The sequence below is a fragment of the Danio rerio genome, chromosome 11 (genome assembly GCF_052040795.2).
Source record: "Danio rerio strain M-AB ecotype USA chromosome 11, GRCz13ab, whole genome shotgun sequence".
Taxonomy (NCBI): Eukaryota; Metazoa; Chordata; class Actinopteri; order Cypriniformes; family Danionidae; genus Danio; species Danio rerio.
In genome coordinates, this window is record NC_141031.1 from 32,833,907 (window position 1) to 32,856,239 (window position 22,333).

General features: G+C 34.5%; 1 protein-coding gene across 24 annotated transcripts in view; it reads left to right on the plus strand.

Moving 5' to 3' along the window:
- nhsb (Nance-Horan syndrome b (congenital cataracts and dental anomalies)) overlaps positions 1-22,333 on the plus strand; it is a 90,236-nt gene that overhangs the window by 55,983 nt on the left and 11,920 nt on the right. For 13 of the 24 annotated variants that reach the window (XM_087273880.1, XM_087273882.1, XM_087273881.1 and 10 more), the window contains 2 exons: positions 19,366-19,518; positions 21,464-21,603. In XM_087273880.1, the coding sequence (XP_087130006.1) occupies positions 21,538-21,603 (66 nt within the window). In that variant the 5' untranslated portion in view covers positions 19,366-19,518; positions 21,464-21,537. Of the gene's footprint in view, positions 1-2,211; positions 2,405-11,313; positions 11,448-17,520; positions 17,756-19,365; positions 19,519-21,463; positions 21,604-22,333 lie in introns of those variants that run through there. The other 11 variants (XM_087273873.1, XM_087273875.1, XM_087273877.1 and 8 more) reach the window with 3 other exon arrangements.

Below are 22,333 nucleotides of genomic sequence, written 5' to 3' on the forward strand. Positions count from 1 at the left end.
ACTTAGGACAATGAGGACTGAACAGAACAGGTGTGCTTCATGCGGGCTGCTCAGAAGCCATTGTTAGCACTGGCCATGTTTTCTGACTTCTGCAAGTCAGCAAAAGATGAGGTGTCCATTTAGGTGCCTTTCATTGCCAGTCAGTGCAGAATGACTCTTTTTATTATCATGGACTGCAATCCGCTCTACTATTGCCTATGTTTAAGCCTGAATTTACCACAGAATAGGTGCAATTTAGCCTCAGTTGTCTGTCATTGCAGTAGCAGTGTTGGCTTCTGCCCAAGTCCAGGCATGTGAATATGTGCTGTTAATGGCCATCTTGCAGAGCCACAAGCTGCCGGCCGGAGCAGCCAGACCTGTGTTTCTAATGTTTGCCAATTCGATTCTGTCTCTACTAAACACTCACCTACGGTCAGACCATTTGACGCCAAGGTCACAGGCACAGGATGACCAGATTAACATGGATTAGCAGGAAGGTCTGTATTATTCCATGCAGAGGGGAGCGCGGTGTGTTTCACAAACACACACACACACAAATGCATGATTGCACACGCACACATGAGGATGTTCAATTCTCAAATATGTACACATGGGGGCTCTCATGCACTTTGATGTATAGAAAGAGCATAAAGCTATGATTAAGCCATAATAATTACAACATTTTGAATTTCATTCTTTTTATCGATATAAACATTTTTATGAAAAGTTTTGAGATATATTTTTTATGACGTGTGCATTTTTCTGAGATTACCTTTCATGAGTGTGTGATATATCTGTTATGTGAATGTAAAAGTCATCTGACCAATCAGAGCAGAGTAGGCTCTTAAAGAAGAGAGGTTTGTAGTAGGGTTGGGCCGATAGACGATGGCCAATAGACAACACAATGCTGAGCCAACATCGCCGATCCTCCTCCCCGCCCCGGTCGCAAACCCGCAAAATACAAATACACACTTAGGCCCTGTTTACACTAATAGATCTGAGTATTAAAATGGTATTTAAGAACAAAAATGATCAACATCCACACCGTGTTTTACCTAGCATTTTTGAACAGCCCTCTGTCTGCAGAAAACACACATCACGTGACCACACACACAGCCACAGCCACACACTCCTCTGAGCTCCAGAGAGTAGTGCACATCGGACAGTTTATCAAGGATGTACTGCTGGATCGTGTCTCACTATAGTTGTTAAACATGATATTTAATTAATCTTGTCTCTAACGACTCTTCTGTTTATTTAATCTATCAGGTAATGTGTCACAGCATCAGTACACTGCTTCAATTTTGCTTTCACACTTGTACTTAGTCATTTTAGTGAAAACCTTAGATACTGTTGGTTGTGCACCTTTTTTACTGACCAACCTCCCGTGGAATAAGCGAGTGACAGGTGGTAATTTGTGTGCAACTTATCTTTATTTATTTATGATTTGTTTATGGGTAAAACAAAGACCATGCGGGTCAGGTAGTTGAAACGGTAGGCTACAAATAATTATTTCTTTATGAATTAATTAATTATTCATAAATAATTAATTCAATTTCCCCTATGACGACAATGCCATCATCCATTGCGATGTTTCACGTTAGACATTGTACGATGCCAAATTGGTCAACATCGCCGAACCGAAACAATTAAAATAGCAAAACAGGGCACTTTAATTAAACACTCCTAAAGTTTTTTTTTATTTTTTATTTTTTTTGCATTATGCCAGTTTACACAAACTCTGAGCTGTATTTTGCTGGGAAAATCACACCAAACTTGTTTATTTCTGGTTTAAATTGATGTTCATTTGTAAAATTCTGCAGCTCATTTAGGGATAGTGATCAGTTACTTTATGGCCTCCAATCTGTTGGAGTGGGATTCACTTTGAAGCAATTTTAACACAGTTACTGCTAGTAAATTTTAAACATTATAACTCAATTTTCTGAATGTATGGATGCAAATGTTTGCTTTATATATAGAAAACAAAATATTTTGCCTTTAAAACCTTCTATACAGACAGTATTTCAGGAATAATCATATCAGTGCACTGGTCTTTTTTATATTCCTGATTAATATCCCCCATCGGACCAGCTCTTCCTCTGGCCCATTGGAAGATTAAGGGCAAACAGAGTGTAGACTAGACTGTACCACCTGCATTATGCCTTTAGAAAAAGGGGGTGGACTCGGAGTTAGAGCTGGAGCAGTGTAAGTGCAGATGCTGCGGATGGGTTTATTTTGGTCTGTTGTTGTGGTTGAGCGGCTGCACACCGCAGCAGGTGAGCTTGTGCCATAGCATGTTTCCGCATGCATGAAGGCAATACGGAATGAGTGTTCGAGGAAAGTTGACCTGGCTAAGGAGCAGTTGGATGTAGCTGTCCTTCCCGAACTATGGCTTTTGCCTGCTGTGTTCCTGTCAGATCGAGAGGTATGTCATTATGTGCATTACTTAACAGAGCGTCCAATCAGATAATGATGTTGCGTGTGTCTTCCTGTGGTTTATATTGCTATTCATTTTCCTATCGTGAATAATCTTCAGATGAGGATCATGGCTGTTTTGAAATTGGGACTCTATAAAATGACTGATATACTGTATAACTGCATCTTCTTTTCAGGTTTCCCCCTGTAATACATGGCAAAAATGGCATGGGTTATTTGTTCATTGAAGTTGACATGCTATTTTTGAAGTAGAAAGACTAAAGTTGTATTTATTTCAGACTCCAAAAAAAAAACATTATAAATTAGAACAATCATTTTTTACATTGTACGTAATCCATGCGCTGCTCTTGTTTTCCCCTATCTGAGGTTGTCTTTAGCAGCTTAGCCTGCCATAGTGATGATGATGTATCTGTCACAGAGTGTCTGTCCATGTTTGGTCTGACGTGTTTGAGCATGCAGTTTTTCACACTGTAAAGTGATGTGTTGTTGCATGCTGAATTACAGCGTTGGCCATCTTGATTGATTGTTGTCTCTTTTTTGTGTGTGATGTCCTGCAGAAGTATATTATTCTTAGTTTGAGTATTAAAATGACATTTTGTGAAAAAAACATTGCAGTATATCAGAGATTCATAACTATTCTATTGAAGTCCTGTTTTCATTGGCAAATTATGTAGTATTGTTTTAAAACATAGTTCTTATAACTATTAACGTCTTGTTTATTAAATGGTTCAGTGTAATCAGACTGTGCATCACAAACAGTGCTTAATTTGAGCCGGATCTTGTTCTGGAAAGTGTCAGATATTTGTGTTTTGCGTTCCGCTATTTATTTTAATGAGTCCAGCATTAACTTGTGCGTTGTAAATACCAATCCCTCTCATTGGTTGGTGATTATTGTTTTGAAAATAAATAATGGCATAGGGGCCTACCAAAATAATATTTGCATTTTAAAATGGCAAAGAGGCAGTCAAGCATATTTTCATTTTTAAAACCACAAGTAAATCTGATAATGACCTTGATCAAAAGAGATCTCAAGAAGATGAAATTGTGCAAATGGATCAGGATAGCGGGAGACAGAAGCAAAACTATCTTAGGTCAGCCAGAAAACATGACAGAAGAGGCAAGTGTGGGCTTTTCTTGAAGATTAGACTGAGTGAGTCATTCTATTCAATTCATGTTTATTTCTATAGCGCTTTTACTATGTCGACTGAGTCAAAGCCGCTTAACATAGAAGTTCTAGTAATGTCCAGATTTAATTATTCATTTAATTAGTCATCAGTTATTATTTTTGACTTGGTACTTAATAGTGAAATGAACTGAATAGCCATTGTTAATATGTTTTATGTTTGTAGTTACATGATTTTATTAACCATGACTGACCTATAACATTATATAGCACAAAATATTAAAAGATCGCTTTTGCGCCATCACCGTTAATTGACATCATGTTCTGGGAAAACTGAAATTGTATGGTGGACATCGGTCACAATAACTTTTATTTCCTAGTTTTGTTCCGGGTATTATTTACTTACAAATTAAGCACTGATTACATATATATATTTAAAACATAAGATATATGTGACATTTTCACCCTTATACATTTATTTTTGGGGCATTCTTGCAGAAACAACTTCTTATCATACATGCCGAAGCATGCTAATAGGACTTTTAATTTGCCATTAACCTGGGTTAAGCGCTTCCGGCGAATTGAATGCCAATGCAAAATCTGGTGCGTTTAAGGTCTGAATCAGCGATCTCCACTAGCTGAGTGATATCCGATTTAAAGTGGGTCTTAGATTGTACAAGAAGCACTGCATTAAATTACATTTCCCCCGCCTTATTCTTATAATATGAGCATTTATTTTACCCCAGTATATTCAATGGAGCTTCTGCGTAAGCCTGCCGATTCTGACGGGCGCGTGCGAGTAAACAGCTTTTTGTCTCGTTTTACGCTTGAGCAACTAAATAAATTCTAAAGTTTATTTAACTGAATGTATTTTAATGACATTACAAAATCGATGCTGTATAAGGAACCGTATAAAATGGGAAAAAGTTCACAATAACAGCTCACTGGAAGTGTATCAGCATGGGAACAGCACTAGCTCGGCATATACCCTATTAGCTTCTTATTTTATTAAATCTCTATCGGTTTTATCAATTTTCTCTTAAATCCATAGGAAATATTTGAATTTTAAGAAGAAATGTGGGCGAGGCAGTGGCGCAGTAGGTAGTGCTGTCGCCTCACAGCAAGAAGGTCGCTGGGTTGCTGGTTCGAACCTCGGCTCAGTTGGCGTTTCTGTGTGGAGTTTGCATGTTATCCCTGCCTTTGCGTGGGTTTCCTCCGGGTGCTCCGGTTTCCCCCACAGTCCAAAGACATGCGGTACAGGTGAATTGGGTAGGCTAAATGGTCCGTAGTGTATGAGTGTGTGTGTGTGCATGTGTGTGTGGATGTTTCCCAGAGATGGGTTGCGGCTGGAAGGGCATCCGCTGCGTAAAAACTTGCTGGATAAGTTGGCGGTTCATTCCGCTGTGGCGACCCCGGATTAATAAAAGGACTAAGCCGACAAGAAAACTGAATAAAGAAATGTCACTTTTGTTAAAGAATAAGTTGTAATTAACTTGGCAGAAACTGGTGTCCATACATTGTACACATAAGGGAAAAAATATGCTCAATTAAAAGAACATGCTCAGTGATAAAACAGCTATTGCAATATACATCACAGCCATGTATATTACAATATACATCACATCCACATTTGTTTCAGACCATCATGGTGTTATTTTTGCAATGAGACACTTTAAAGGATCCCCATGCTGTAGCAGTTTATGCACAGCAAACAATGGTATAAAAAAATCTATTGAATGGTGTCAAAAAAGTAAGTTATATGGACGCCATTTGTGGTGCTTTTAAATGCTCAGTACGAATTATGAAATTCATGCAAAATAAATGTGAAGAATCTTTATTAAAGTACATTTAAAACATAGTGAGAGAATTTAAATTTGGGGGAACTGTCCCTTTAAGTAAATCTGAATTATTAAACTCCAACACACTTTATTAAAGCGGTTGTGTGTATGTGTGTGAGAGAGGGAAAACAGACAGTGCTGCCCTACATCTAAACTCAACAGCCTATCTGATCTGCTTATCCTCTGTCTGAAATCTGTTTATTGCTCTCCTCTCTTATTTGCAGAGAAAAAGCAGCGGAGTGAAATGGTGGTGCTAAAACAGGAATCAGATTTATAAGTAGCTTTCAAAAAATCCATCCATACCCAATATCACATTGTAATGTTTTGGCTGTTGTGCAATGAGTTTGTGTTGTGAAGTGGCAGTGTATGTGTGTGCATTGGTCAGCACTACAGGCAGCGGTCAGTCTTCATGCTTCAGTGGATCTGCTATGGCTCATTTGTAAAGGTCTAGAAGTCAAGTCTCAACAGGGCTCCTCATTCTTCACCCTCTGGCCAGCAGCATTGTCCTCAGATCAGGCTTATCTTATCACAGACCCCCTTTAAACACACACTGGTGATAAGATTTCAGAATCAACTGATGAATTTGACGTAATGCACATTTACGGTATGAAGGATCGTGTTAATTACTCATTTGAGGCTCTTTTTTATTAATGATGTTTGTTTTCTGCAATGAAACAAAAATTAGAATTACAAAAATTAAAAAAGTTAGAAGATATTGCAACATTTCTTTAGAAATTCTCATTGTTTGTTTGTCATGATTCTGATTTCTCAGAATTTATACAGAAATTTAAAAGTATGAATTTTGAGAAATTCAGACTTTTTAGTAAAAAGTGAGATATAAACTCTTTTGATATTAAAAAAAAATCATAATTGCAAGATATAAATCAGAATCAGAGGGGGAAACAAAATTGAAAATGAATTTTTTTCCAGATGCATTTATGTTGTGCTAATGATTGTGACCCTGGGGCACAGGTATATTTTGGCAGTAGCCAAAAAAAAAAAAAAAAACTGGTATGGCTAAAAAAAATAAATGCTTTCTATTTATAATAATAATAATAATAATAATAATAATATATATATATATATATATATATATATATATATATATATATATATATATATACACAGTTGAAGTCATAAATATTAGCCCCCCCCCTGAATTATTAGCGCTCCTGTTTATTTTTTTCACCAATTTCTGTTAAATGGAGGTAATATTGTTTCAGCACATTTCTTTCAGCATATTAGTTTTAAAAACTTATTTCTAATAACTGATTTATTTTATCTTTGACAAGATGACAGTAAATAATATTTTACTTGATATTTTTCAAGACACTTCTATACAGCTTAAAGTGACATTTAAAGGCTTGACTAGGTTAATAAGGTGAACTAGGCAGGTTAGGGTAATTAGGCAAGTTTGTTCTGTAGATTATTGAAAAAAAAAATTGCTTAAAGGGGCTAATAATTTTGTCCCAAAAATGTTTTTTAAAGAATTAATAAGTGCTTTTATTCTAGCCGAAATAAAACAAATAAGACTTTGTCCAGAAGAAAAAATATTATCAGACATACTGTGAAAATTTCCTTGCTCTGTTAAAAATAATTTGGGAAATATTTAAAAAAATAAAATAAAATCAAAAGGGGCTAATAATTCTGACTTCAACTGTAATATGTTATAAATATTTTGTATATTTTTTACCATAAATACAACAAAACTGCAAAAAATGCACTGCTAAGAACTTAATTTGGCCACTTTGAAGAAGATTTTTTCAGTATTTAATTTGTTTTATTTAACAGAATCTAGATTTTCAAATAGTTGTGTCTTGGCCAAATATTGACATATCCAAACAAAGTACACATCAATGGAAAATATATTTCATTTAATGCAAAATGCATAAATCTCAATTACCAAACATGTACACTTAATACCAAATTTGGACACTTATGACTGGTTTTGTCATGCAGATTTAAAGAGCCCATGTTATGGGTTTTTAAAAATAGGCTTCCATGCACTGTGTAACACAGGTTTAAGTGAATGAAAACATCCAGCTGAGGTTTACATCTGAAAGTGCACCTTGTTTTAAAATATCAATTTTTTAAATAAAAGATTAGACTCGAAGTCGTTGAAATGATTCGGCATTTGTCCGGATCTTTTCCTGATTATATTGACACCGACACAAACCAATAACAAATATGTAGTGCCAGATCTGGTAAAACATGAACGTGCCTTTCCCTTCAAACGCTGGCAGAGTGCGGGTGTGTGTGGGACTGGTCATGTCTGAAGATGAGAGAACATTAATAAGTGAACATTCTGGTGATTATTGCAATAATCTACCCTGCAATGGGGGATTTGTTGGCTGTTTGTTAAAGGATCAGAAAAGACTATTGATGTATGGCACTTTGTCAGAGCTTGATAGGAACTTTATCAGTATACAGTTCATGGATCAGTTTCTTCCTCCATGTAAGCGCGATTAAAATGGTTGCCTCCTTGTTTTCTCTAGCTTCCAAAATATGTATTTAATTGTGTTTTGTTACTTGTAATCGCTCCACGCAGCGTGAACTGTATCTTGTTAACTCTTTATACACAGATATTGCCACTTTTTTTACCATTTTAAATGTGTTTGTGAGCTTGCGATTTGCTGTTTGTCATTGCTATGGCCAATGTCAACTGTTCCTACACAGGTTTGGCCGTCAAGTTGCCACTTTGTGGAATAATACTGAATGTGTGTCATTGTGATAATTAGTTAAAAATAAATGCATATTATGGAGTGACAGTTGGCGTTTCTGTGTGGAGTGTGCATGTTCTCCTCTATTTGCGAAAAGAAAATGAATGAATGAATAAATGCATATTATAAGACAATAAAAGTGTTTTTTGACTTGACATGCATATCAGTCTGTTGTTGGAGACCCTCAAAAACAAAATATGACCTTTTATAATGCAAAATAGGGGTTCTTTAAATGTATTTTCCTATGACAAAAATGTATGGGAAAAATGTGATAAATTCAGCATTCTTCATTTAAAGGAAAGACGAAAAGATTATTACCACTAAATTCATAAAAACAATTACTAATTTATATATTACATTTACACGTGTCTTAATATCAGCAAGTACTTATAATTTTCCAGGTCACACAAGGTTCAAGTGATGCAAAGATTGAGATCCCCTGCTGTAAAGGGAAGGATAGTGCTGCTCAAAGCTGCCCGAATATATCGATATACGTAGTCCACAGAGTTGTTAGTGCAGTGTAGTGTCAGTGGGTATTAAGCGCTCATGCAGAGGGACCAGCTGTGAGTCTCCCAGCCCCCATCACAGACACAGACACACTCAATGTCCAACAGTCTCCAGTTAGACAAAACAATGCAGCTTATCATTCATCAGTTAGTGCATGAGGGTTTCTCATATTTCTGGTTAAATGCTTTTAATATTAAGTCTACCAATAGATCAATCCATTATTTGATCTTCTGCAGCAAGATCTCAGCAGTGTCTTTCTCTGAGCTCTGTTGGGCAAGGTTGACCTAGATTCAGCCATGCTAGCGCTCTGACTGCTAATGACTAGAGCATCTGTATTAATAAAAGAAGAACTGCAACTGATCATTTGTGTAGCGTCAAAATATCCTTTGTTTGAATATCTGTGATTAAGCTCATATTTGGATAAAAAAAATGCCTATACTGTTTGGCATTAAGGTATGTAAATGTTCTTTAAATTTGCAAGTGTACCTGTAGGCTGTAGTCTGGCATCTTTTATAGCTTGCTGTTTTTGAGAGATTCTCAATATATTGGCAGCCATATTGCAACATAGGCTCATTCTGAAAACGTAGCCCTATATGCATTTCTGGAGATCGCAAATTATGTAGCCAGAAGTACGCATGGCTGCATTTCATCTTTAAAACGAACATCAGCTGACCGTTTACCTCCGTATGGATGGATTTCTTGCAGTTACTGGTTTGTTCAGTTAGCTCTCCATGTTTGTTGGCGGACTTGAGACAGAGAGTTGATGGGTTTAAGTCTGGCAAAGACTGGTTCCAGAAAGCGGGTAAGAAGCCAAAAAATAAAATAAGTAAATAACGGTGCGAATGTGGTAAAATCGGAAAACATGGTAAAAATCAGGCCAGGGCCTTTCTTGTTCTGGATTGCTTTTGACAACTGTTGGTTGGGTTTAGAGAAATGGGTGGGCGAGTCAAATCGATGCTTTTGAAAGCACTATTGGTTGGGTTTAGGGAAGGAGAAGGATGGGTTGGTCGATCAGTCAGTCAGTTAACAGTGGTCTCTGATGGATTTACGTGAGAACAGCACGCACAAATGGCACTCGCAAGAGAAATTCGAGATCTGGAAAAAAGCGTACACAGCTGCCTCTGGTGGATTCTCAAAAACAAAACCTAAAAAAAATGTAGCTCCTTGGACGTATTTGTTGCTCTCCAGAAATATATATAGTTATAGTTATTAAAACTATCATTTTTAGAAATTTGTTAAAAATCTTCTCTCCGTTAAACAGAAATTGGGGAAAAAATTAAACGGGAGCTATTAAAATACAAATTTATGGAAATTAAGATGTATGCATTATCTAACAGCTGAACAAATAAGCTTTCCATTGATGTATATGATTAATTGTTTATTAGGATAAGACATTGTTTGACCAAGATATGACTATTTGAAAATATTGAATCTGATCATTTAAAAAAATAATAAATCTATTTAGAAAATTGCTTTTAAAGTTGTTCAGATTAAGTTCAATGCACATTACTTATCAAAAATAAAAAAAAGATTGTATCAATATACTTTTTTAGAAATTGAACATGTTCTTTAACAGCCACATGGTGGCTCAGTGGTCAGCAGAAGGTCTTTGGTTTGGGTCCCGGCTGGGTCAGTTGGCATTTCTGTGTGGGGTTTGCATGTTCTCCCTGTGTTCGAGTGGGTTTCCTCTGGGTGCTCCGGTTTCCCCCACAGTCTAAAGACATGCGCTATAGGTAAATTGAATAAACTAAATTGGCTGGATAGTATGTGTGGCATGTGAGAGTGTGAGGGTTTTCCAGTACTGTATTGCAGCTAGAAGGACATCCATTGTGCATAACATATGCTGGATAAGTTGGCGGTTCATTTTGCTGTGTGAACCCCTGATAAATAAATAGACTAAGCCAAAGGAAAATTAATGAATGAATGATTGTTCTTTAACATGTAACATGTTTTGAACATGTAATTAATATTAATATTCGGATGTTTTTTTGCATAAAAGATAAATACATAATTTTAAATCAAATAATATATTTAGGCAAAAAAATACCCCGGCAACATAAGACTTTTTGTGCTCCAAGATCACAAAATGGAGCCAATTGATCACGGGACCTCACTTAGATTCAGAAGTATTTTGTTTCTTTAATATGATTTGTTGTTTTAAAAAATCCTATTTATAGTTTCTCTGATAGATCATAAACAAATCTGTACTGTCAGCCAGATATTCCATTGTATGATTCACTAAATTAGGAGACAAATAAACCATTATCAGTTTATCATTATTAACCAAATCTCACAAACCATTAGTATTTTACCATAAAAAAATGTAAGGACCAGGGTTATAGAAGTTAAATGTTTGAGGCAATGTGCACAGAAAAATGTTTTAGTGTGGAATCCTTCATATTAGTATCCTTTAGTATGGAATTGTGATGTTTTGTAAACAGCATTGTGGTTGTATATTCTATACTTGTATAAAAAAAGTGCATATTTTGGTGTTTCATTATTTTAATTAGATTTTTTTTCTCACCGTATTGCCCTTCTGTACTCCTAATTAGGGATTTGTCAGTACTTTTCTTTGCCTTGCTGCTGGCAGAGTCCTGACTCACATTGCTGACTGTGCACCTGCTGGAGACAGAAAGAAGTAGAGAGAGAGGGAGAGGGAGAGAGAGAGAGTAGCTCTTCAAGTCTTGCTGTAGTGCGAGCAGAATCCTTCAGTCCTTCATTCTGTATGACCAGTCTAGGGGGAGATGGGAAACTCTCAGAGGAAGATACCTGGCTGTGGCTTAAAAAAGAGGAGGAGGACAAAGAGAGGTAGTAAAAACACAGGCCAGAGAGGAGGAACAACAGGTAAGACGGCTGGATTTTAGACAAGAGAGTGATCTTGGTTTCCTGCAGAGGTGAATGCAGGTGTTCAGGATTGCGAATATAAAACATATCCATCGCTTTAACCTTTCAACTTGTTTAGCTTGCAATCTGGTGCAATTATACTGCAGTGTACCAAGCATTGACCTCTTTACATTAATTGAACTCTCCTCTCAGAATCAGCTGCAATCTCAGTGCACTGAATATTGAGACCTAATACTTTTGTGATTGAATTTTTATGTATATGCATGAAAAATAGTGTTCTTCATATGCACAAGTAGAAACAAGCTTTGGACTATTGTATTACATCATGCTATGTGCAACTTTAGAATGTTACAAAGCACGATTCCTCTGATTTAAAGTCACTTGCAATAGAATGACGTGTCCAGGATTGCATTGGGAATGGTTAGAGTGGAGGTCATGTATGTTGTGCCGCATGAAGATCAGTGATAGTGCAGGGCAGGAGCAATTGAATAGCAGAGGTGCTGAGTAATAGAGTCTTTTCACCGCATTCACACATCATTACAGCACTCGTCCTAATGGAGGAGCGGTAAAAGGGTGGGCTTAGATCGAAACTTCTGTTAAACAGCAGATAAGTAATGGGAGATTGTTTTATGCAAAATCTGAAGCTGAATGCTTCCCTCCTTGTGATACAGTAGACAAAATAAGTGTGCCAAATAAGAAGTGTTCATCATATTTGTAAATCAGTAGATGTAAAGTACTTAGATGATATTAAGTACTTCTGGTGTGATTCTGAAGTGTGATAAGTTTACTATCCTATAAGACCACAGGAGAGCATTTGTGAGTGATAATAAAGCTATGTAACTGACACTGGTAGGTCAGGCGTCAATAACAACGTGTCAAATGTAGTTTGTCCAAATATTATTTAGATTAACTATCTAGAATGTGGAGTAAGTTCATATTTAGTACCTTTTCAGACATGCCATGCAATTTCAGACATGAAAAGTGTTCAATATATGCTCATTCTGAAAACGTAGCCCTATATACATTTCTGGAGATTGCGAATTAAGTAGCCAGAGGAACGTACAGCATGGCTGCATTTTGTCTTGAAAATGATCTTTACGGGGCAGTTTGAGGCCTTTCATTTTTGCGCTTACCAGACTTGAGACGCAGAGAGGAGTTGACGACGACAACGGGGTTACATACTGTCAAAAAACGGTTCCAGAAAGCAGGTAGGACAAAAACAGAAGCCAAAAAATAAAACAAAGAAGTAAATAACAGAGCGAGAACGTAGTAAAATCTGAAGACGTGGTAAAAATCAAAGGAGGGCTTTTTTTCTGGATTTCTTTTTTTGTCATGGTTGGGTTTAAGGAAGTGGGTGGGCGGGTCAATCTGTGCTTTTGAAAACACTATTAGTTGGGTTAAGGGAAAGGAGGAGGGTGGGTCAGTCGATGGGTCAGTCAGTCAACAGCAGTCTCTGGTGGATTTACACAAGAACAGCAGGTGTGAATGGTACTTTCGAAAGAAATTTGAGGTCTCAAAAAGCTTACACATCAGCCACTGGTGGATTCACAAAAACAAAAACTGCAAAAAAGCTTATCCTCTGGGATGTATTTGGCGCTCTCCAGAAATGTATATAGCAGTACGTTTTCAGAATGAGCCTGGGTTAGGGTAAACTCTTCCTGTCCACCATCTTGGATTTGTTATTTCTTTTTCAATAAAGATGTTGCAGTTCATTCTGGGATTGTCTTTGTAAGTAAAAAAAAATTGTAATGGCTTTCCTAAAAACCTGTCTTAAAGTTTAAAAAGTGGTTATATGTTATATGTGTGTTATAAGTGTGTCAATTTTATTAATAGTCCATGCTTTCTACTCAGTAGAGTATATTGTTAGAATTATATATATATATATATATATTAGAAATCTAGCTTTACTAATTGTTTCATGCTTTCATTGATTACACAGATAAAGGGAAACAGTTTGTGTGTTTTATCTTAAGCAAACTGATTTGGTGTGCTTATATCTGGTTTACTGATACTCTAGTTTCATCAAGACACTAAAGTCAGGGGATTTCCCATAATGCTCACAGAACCGACAAAGAAAACCCCAGGAAAATTTAATAAGGTGCTTAAACAACTGAAAAGTGTTCCAAAACTGGCTCAGTCCAGAGACGAAATATTACTATAGACATGCTATCAATGGGAGCCTCTTCATTTCGACTGAAGCGTGAATGCTCTTAATCCAGATTTACATTCCTCACACTGGCTCAGGTCTGAATCCATCAGCAATATGTCCATCAGATGCCTTGATGAGACAAGTGGTTAAAGCTGCTCTAAAATATTTAGTATAACATGTCTTTATTACGTTAATTAAGGTTTTACAATAACTCAAATTATCCAATACCCCAAACATACCAGGCTTAGGAAAAAAATTATTTAATTAATTGTTATTGAATTAAAACTAAAAATAATAATAATCATTAAAAGAAACAGAAAAAATAAATATAAAAAATTCTTATTAATCACCAATTAACATCCCACAACTTTAGACTTCCAAAGCTTCTCTCCATTATTCACAAAGTTCAGAAACATCTCCCAAATATCACAAAATTCAGAGGATTGTTTTCTTATTGTGTGTGTGAGCTTCTCAAGAGCCAAACATGTTTTTAGGTTTCTCAACCAAAGTCAAATGGAGGGGTGATTAACTTTGACTGACATTTCAGTCTCTCTGTTTTCCACAGCCGGCTGATTGAAATAATTTATGAATTTATGAATTGTGAAGTTACCTCATTTTATTTAATTGTGTATTGATCAGTTGAATTATTGTTACACTGCATGCCATTTTAGTGTCTGCCTTCTGTAAATTCTGGTAAAATATAAGATGAACTTACAATGTAAAACTCAACAGTCAACTTTATCAAGTGACAGGAGTGTAGTTAACTCAGAATTGACTGAAAGTTAATTCTACTCATTTGAAAAGAGTTTTGAACTCAGCGTTGAAGGTAATGAATGAATTAAATGCATCATTACTTCAACTTAAATGGAGTAAGTTTACAGTACTCATATAGATTATTTTTGAACTCAAATGGTTTGTAGAATCGGTTTCCTCAAAAGGTCTGAGTTGCCTTAACTTGTTGGGTTTTACAGTGCTCAGTTGGTTTGAGTTCTTTTCATTTATTGGGTTTTACTGTGCTCAAATTGCTTCGTTTACTCAAATGGATCAAGTTCACAGCCCTCATTAAGATTAGTTTTTAAACTTAAATTGCTTGTTGCAATCGGTTTCCTCAAATGGTTACCTAAATGGTAAATGGTTACCGGTTTTACAGCGTATACTTAAATGAAATCAGATGTTTGGAAAACTTTTTTTTTCTTTTATCCAAAAATGCATTGCAACTGTGTCTATACTTTTTCTATAAAATCTATACCTTTTTTGCCTTCAGTCGTTTCATTATTTGCAGCACGGTGGCTCAGTGGTTAGCACTGTTGCCTTACATCAAGAAGGTCACTTGTTTAAGTCCCAGCTGGACCAGTTGGCATTTCTGTGTGGAGTTTGCATGTTCTCCCTATGTTGGCATGGGTTTCCTGTGGGTGCTCAGTTTTCCCCCAAGGTTTAAAGAATTGGGTTAACGAAATTGGCCGTAGAGTAATGAGTGTGAGTATATGGGTGTATCCCAGTACAGGGTTGCGGCTGAAAGAGCATCCGCTTCCTAAAACATGCCGGAATAGTTGGTGGCTCATTCCGCTGTGGTGACCATGGTTAAAAAAGGGACTAAGCTGAAGGAGAACGAATAAATGAATGAATGTCACATTATTCGTCAGTACAGATTATCTTTAAACATGAAAATACATCTATCAGTGTAAAACGTAGATATCAGGTTTGCATTGCTGAGTGAAACCACTCAAAACATTGAATGGATCTCTGATTGTGGTCAGAGCTAATGTTATAGAAAGGCCTTTATAGAAACCTACTTATATTCTTTTACCAGATGTGTGTGCATGTGTGTGTGTGATACTTTTCTTTCAGTCAAACTAAGACTGTTATTGTCATGGTTTACATCACAGTTAATAAGCGCTAAAATGTTTTCTTTCTCTGTCTGAAATATGAGACCCCTTTTGGGCATCCTCTCAAAATTGAAAAGAAAAAAAAAAACATATTCTCAGAGCTTGAATGTCATTTCTGTTTTGTGTTACACTTCAGAGTAAATATGTCCTATGGCTTTTGTTCCATTCACATACAACAAAGGGTCTGTAGTCACAAACTGCAGTGTTTTTGTAAGTGTCCATCATGATCGGCTCACTGTGGTCTTCTGAGGTTACGTTTACACTAGTTTTTTTTTTTTTCGATTTAACGCACATCTTTTGCTGCATTTATGCTTGGCATCCACATTATTCAAGAGTTTTTGACCCTCAAAAAAGGACACTTTTGGAAAGACTGTAGACCCTGTTTGAAGACTCTGGCGTTGCGTTTTAAGCATAGAAGAAGCAAATGCTAAATTTTAAGATAAGAGGCCTACATTCACTTTGGATTTGGATTATTGTGGGCTCTTTGCTGATTTGTCAAGACCTGATGATATGGCCATTACATTGGGTTTTGTTTATTTTTGTGCATTTTAATTCACTTCAAGAAAATCCTGTATGTTGTCCTTTTTTAGAAAAACACAAAAAGTATACTAATTACAGTTTAGAGTGATGTCTTTTATGTATATGACTGAATCAAAGAGTATTTTAACTTGATTTAATTATATGATAAGAAAAAATACGAACCAAAAATACAAACGTAATATAAAAACAAAGATATTCTCCATGTAACAGTTGGTTGATAAAATATCATGAAAACAATTGCATTTGTTCTGAATGAGAGATGTTTGATTAGTTGAATTTAAAAGGCACCTATTTTATCCCTTTTTCAAGATTTAAGTTGTCTTTTGTGTCTCTAGAATGTGTCTGTGAAGGTTCTGCTCAAAACACTCATCAGATTATTTATTATACTTTTCAGAATATTAGAATTTTCTACTCTAAACACATTGTAGCTGCTTTTTTGGGCTTTTTATCATTTGTATGTGTTTTTAAAACCTAGAGTTGTATAATGATTTTAAAAACATTCAGGCTTAGGAAATTGAACCATTTGTGACCTTAACTAAGATTCATTTTATTGAATTATTTTATTTTTTATCATTCAATTACTCTACTTGAATACTGTTAGACTCGGGAAATGATAACACACTTTATTTTTGTTGTATCTTCTTCTTGATTGTATTTATAGATTGTTATGCATGAAAATACAACACATGCATTTACAGAAATGCACTGCAAATAGCAAAGACTACAATGAAAATGTGTTGGTGAACCCCAAGAAGTTTACAGATTGTTTATTAGATTGTATGGAGATGCAAATAGTAAACATCTGTTCATCAATCTTTAAATAAACACGTGCATAAAAAACTCATGTAAATACAGAATCGCACTGCAAATAGTACAGACCACAACGAAAACATGTCAGGGGAATGTATAGATTGTTCATTAGATTTTATGGAGATTCACTCCCACTGCAGAATCATCCCAATAGATCTAACAACATCAATTCTTTCCAAATAGAGATATGAAGCCATCTGGTGAAATTGTATTCATATCGCAATATATATCGCAAAATAAAAATATATTGCAATGCTAGATTTTTCTAATATCGTGCAGCCCTAATTAGCTCTTCTTGTGTGTACTGCCTCTTCTTGTTGAATCGCTGAATGTCTCCTCAATTTAGTCGCTTTGGATAAAATCGTATGCTAAATGACTGAATGTAAATATTTTTTGTTTGATTTTAGATTTCTATTCATAATAAATTTGTATTAGAATTTGAAAGCTGCTTCATGCCTCTGATGTGTGTTTTTAGCTCATGTGGTTTGATTTGAGATCTTTTCTTGTCCATTTTGGACAAGGATCACTTTCATTTTAAAATGCTGTGTTAAAACAAAACACGCAGAAGTGTAAACGTGGCCTTAGACAGGAAATGCGTTTGTGGTTTTATTGTGCTGATGGCGGGCTGATAAGGATCTGCTAATTGGTTGTAAATGAGATATGAAGGGTTGCTTGGATACAGATGACTCTGGGTAGTTGAAGGGAACCGGTGCACGTTGAATACTGATGGGCAGATGCTCCTTTATAGAGGAGATGAGCAAACAGGAAGCTGAGGAAAAGAGAGAGAGAGATAGAGAAAACACTGATGAAGCTGTCTTTCACCTTCCTCTACCTATAATGTGATTTGTTGTCCTGTAATTTATGATATTGAGTACTGAGAATTAATATGGAAACATGCACTACCATTCGAAAGTTTGGGACCGGTAAGATTTGTTGTGTTTTTTTCTTTTTTGCTCATTTAAGCGTGCATTTATTTAGTCAAAACTACGGGAGAAACATTATTGTGAAATACTGTTGCAATCATTTTATTCTAATGTCACTAACTATTATAACTATCAAAGTTTAAAAGGTTTGAGTTAGGGATGTACAAAATATGGTTTCAGCATCATTATCACAACGTGTGAATATGCCATAGTCAGAATCTGCAATTGTGATTATAATTAACCAGGAAAAGGTTTTACAGTAATAAAAATAAGCAAGTTTCACCCTACTAAAGTGATCAAATTTATTTTTAAGACATGTGACTATAAGATTTCAAGCTAATTTAAACTATTTGGCCAATTAACAAAGATTCTTTGTATTTTTTTATTGCAATGAAGACTATACAAGGTTGTTTTACATTTGATGACATTGTTATTTTAAAATGTAACTCAATGCTGTTGGAATATTCAGAAAACCATGAAGACCATTTCATCTGTATCTTTGTTTGTTGTATTTGTATATGCTTGCCATTTGTTTATTATGCATTATAAACACACTTCTTACTAAATTTACACAATGTTAAACTGATTTGTTTTCTTTATAGAGTTATAGAGTAAAATCATCTTATGAAATTACATTAATATCACAACATATATTGCAGAAAGGCTAATAATAGCAATGCCAGTTTTTTTCCAATATTGTGCAGCCCTATTTGAGTTTATTTTTAAGAGTTAGTATGTTTTTTCCATTTCTATTTTTAGTTTTGTCATTTAGTTTTCTACTCTGTTTAGTTTGAATAAATTTTGTGTTGCTTATATAACCAGTGTTTTGACCTATTTAAAAATGCTAAAAAATTCTGAAACTTTTACTAACATTAAAAGGAAAAGAAAAAATATATATAATTATACTCATAATACTAATTAATATTTATACTACTACTACTGAAGATAATATTAATGCTCTTATTATAGTTTTATTATTTTTGATTTATTCTTTTTAGTTCATTAAGTTAAATAAGAACTTTGCTTACATACTAGCTGAGAAACAGTAATAGATGTATAAATTAATTTAACATTAATCTTTTTTCAAGTAACAAATATGCATTACATTATTAGTTTTTAGTTAAATGTGATATTCTTGTCTGAAATATTATTTTCAGGCAGGAATGTTTCAAGAGTCATTTTGTGTCGCATTAATCCTTCAGAATTTGCTGCTTAGGGAAAATGTTTGACTAATATTATTATTATAATTTTTTTTTGTTCATAGAATATTTTTGAGTTTATTTGGATTAAAAAAGTCATTTTAACCTCATAAATATGTCCGTTTTGATTGATGTGTCATTAATTTAATGCATCCTACTGTCAGTTTTGATTTATGCATCATTATTTAATGCATCCTTGCTGAAATGATTAATTTCTACATAAAAACATTTTTTTCAGTTGTAGTGTTCATCACAACAAATGATAAATAGCATCATTTTACAAAATTCATGGCATTTTGATAATGTCCAACATGACATTTGTTGCGCAATTATTTATTGCTTTTATTCTAATAGGAATCCTGATTTCATCCAAATTTCTGAGCTTGTCATTTTTTTCTGTCTTGTGTCCAGCGGTCTCGAATCTGGACATTGAGAGTAAACTGACGTCGCACTATCAGGCTCCATGGCATCAGCAACACAATCTGTTCCACACTTGCACACGGCCAGCGTGTCTGGAGGAGCTGCACCGACATGCCAAGCTCAACCTGCGGGCGCTGCACAGAGGTACTGATGGGTCTTCTGGCTCTCTTTGTGTGTCTCTCTGTCTGACTTTTTGTTTATAATTACATTCTTATTATTCTTATTATTCTTATTATTTTTTCAATTTCAATTTATTTCCATTATATATAAAAATAAAACACAACTATAAACAAATATTTCTATTATATTGCACCGTGTGTGTGTGTGGATGTTTCCCAGGTTGTGGCTGGAAAGTCATCTGCTGTGTGAAAAAATGTGCTGGATAAGTTAGGGGTTCATTCCACTTTGGCGACCCTGGATTATCAAAGAGACTAAGCCGAAAAGAATATGAATGCATTAATGAATGAATTATTGCACAGTAAAATATTTAATAATAACAAATAATATCCCCCATCATTAAACTATTCTTTTTATTAGTAATATTTATATTATTTAATCCAATTAAAATAAAACAAAGCTATGAACAAATAAGACTATAATATTGTTGCACACTGTAGTATTTCTAAATTTGAAATTATTTTTAAAATAATAATAATTGTTACTATTATTATTTTAGGTAACAACAATACATTGTCAAAAATGATGTTTAAGATCTCAAAAAGATGCTTATTCATATTTTTATCCAATTATAAAAATGAATCAACTATAAACAAATATTTGTATATTATTGCAGCATAAATTATTAATTAATAAAAAATTGTTTCACCACACATGAAACTATTATTATTCTTATTAATATTTTAGATTATTTAATTCATTTATAAATATAAAACAAAACCACAAACCAATATGTCTATAATATTATTGCACATTGTAGTATTTTAATATAAAAATCATTTATATAACAATTATAATAATATTAATTATTCTTAATATTATTAGTTCATTATTGTATTTTTCTATGTAACAATAAAATTTTAAATATGATATTTAAAATCTAAAAAAGATACTTATATTTTATTTTTCCAATTATAAAAATAAAAAGCTATAACTATTTTTCTACAATATTATTGCACTGTAAAGTATTTAATAAAGAAAAATCATTCAACCATTCATGAAGGTATCATTATATTATTAAATATTATTATATTATATCTTACTAATGTTTTATATTGTTTGATTATGTTTTAAAAATAAAAGAAAACTTCAAACAAATGTCTATAATGTTGTACGGTGTAACATTTAAAAAAGGATTAAAAGCATTTATGTAACAAAACTAATAATAATAATTATTATTATTTCATAATTATGTAACAACATATTTTTTTATTCTGTTAAATGCTAAACCTATTTTTTATTGCCAGAATTAAATATTTAAAATATATATATATACTTGTCAACAGCAATCTTTACTTGCATTGCATATATTGTTTATTAGATTTAATTTATCTGTGCTAAATATTAGATCATCTGTCTGTGTATGCTGGACTGGTGAAGGCTTTGAAGAATCAAAAACTCCACCTTAAAACGCCTTCAGAGCAGATGTTAGGAGAATGTGTTGGTTCATACTGCCACCTTGTGTTAGAATGATAAATTCTGACTTGGCATTGCCTCAAAGTTCATCATAGCATAATTTATACTCTACTTTTGAATCAATCTGACTTCCATTGAATTAAACATAAAACGTCACCAGAACATTGGTTGTAAGTTGTCAGCATATCCATCACAGGACTCTGTACATGAACTATTGAGTTAGTTTGTAGCTTGTAAACTAACTATAAATCCTACCACAATTAAGACTACTACAATTTGCTTATCCTCAGGTGCTTTTCTATTAGACTCAAATGATTTTTTATATTTAAAAAGCAGGCAGCCATTGACGTCCATATCAATAGTAAAGTAAAAATTCTGTTGAAGTCTATGGTTACTGTTTCCAACACTCTTCAAAATAAAGCTCCTGAGGATAAGCAAATGTTAATTTAGGGTTGGTCTGTGGCTCTAAGTGTGTATGTGTGTGTTTGCTTCACAGACCAGCAGCAGCGTCAGCGTTCAACCAGCAGAGAGCGCAGTCGGGTCACTATATCAATATCTGTGGCACCGCCAATGCCAACCTTCCCTTCAACTCACAAACTCAGACGGCGAGAGCAGAGAGGTCGACATTCACGCATGGTAAGACACACAAGAACATGTAGAGCAGCTCCAAAGGTCATATGCTTGTTGAGTCTGACATCACGTGTCTAAATCAGACTCACTTACAGCTTTAATACTACACTCAAACAATGATGTCTGCTGTTTGTTTAAACTATTTTTTTAAATGAGCTGAAACAACACAACTCTTGAGTTTTTTGGGGGTGACAACTTAAATATTAATGTTCAATCCACTTAAATTAAATGAGATACAACACAAATGGTTTTTGTGGAATGCAGCATTTTAGTGTATTTTTAGTGTGATCATAATGTTCATATCCATGCCTAATCTTAGATGGCCAGATGGTGGTTCACTTTAAAAAAATTTCTTTAATAAATCAATAAAATATTGGTTTCTGGGATGCAGCAAGTCCAGAGACTGTAGTGAGCATCACGATTTTGTCAAATATTGACTTTAAGGGTTAGTGCGCCCCAAAATAAAATATGTTGTTATTAATCACTCATCCTCATCTCATTCCAATCCTCTTATACCTTTGTTTATTGTCATTAAGATACTTTAGATCATATCCAAGAACTCCCTCATCCTAGACAGAAAGGGTTATGAGGCATTCCAAGTCTAGAAAAGGAACCAAAACATTGTCAAAGTTGTTTCAGTGGTTCAACTGTAATCAAATGAAGCTCTGAGAATACTTATGTGTGGCAAGACAAAACTGTAAATATGACTTTGTTTGTGTATATTTACTCTCCCATG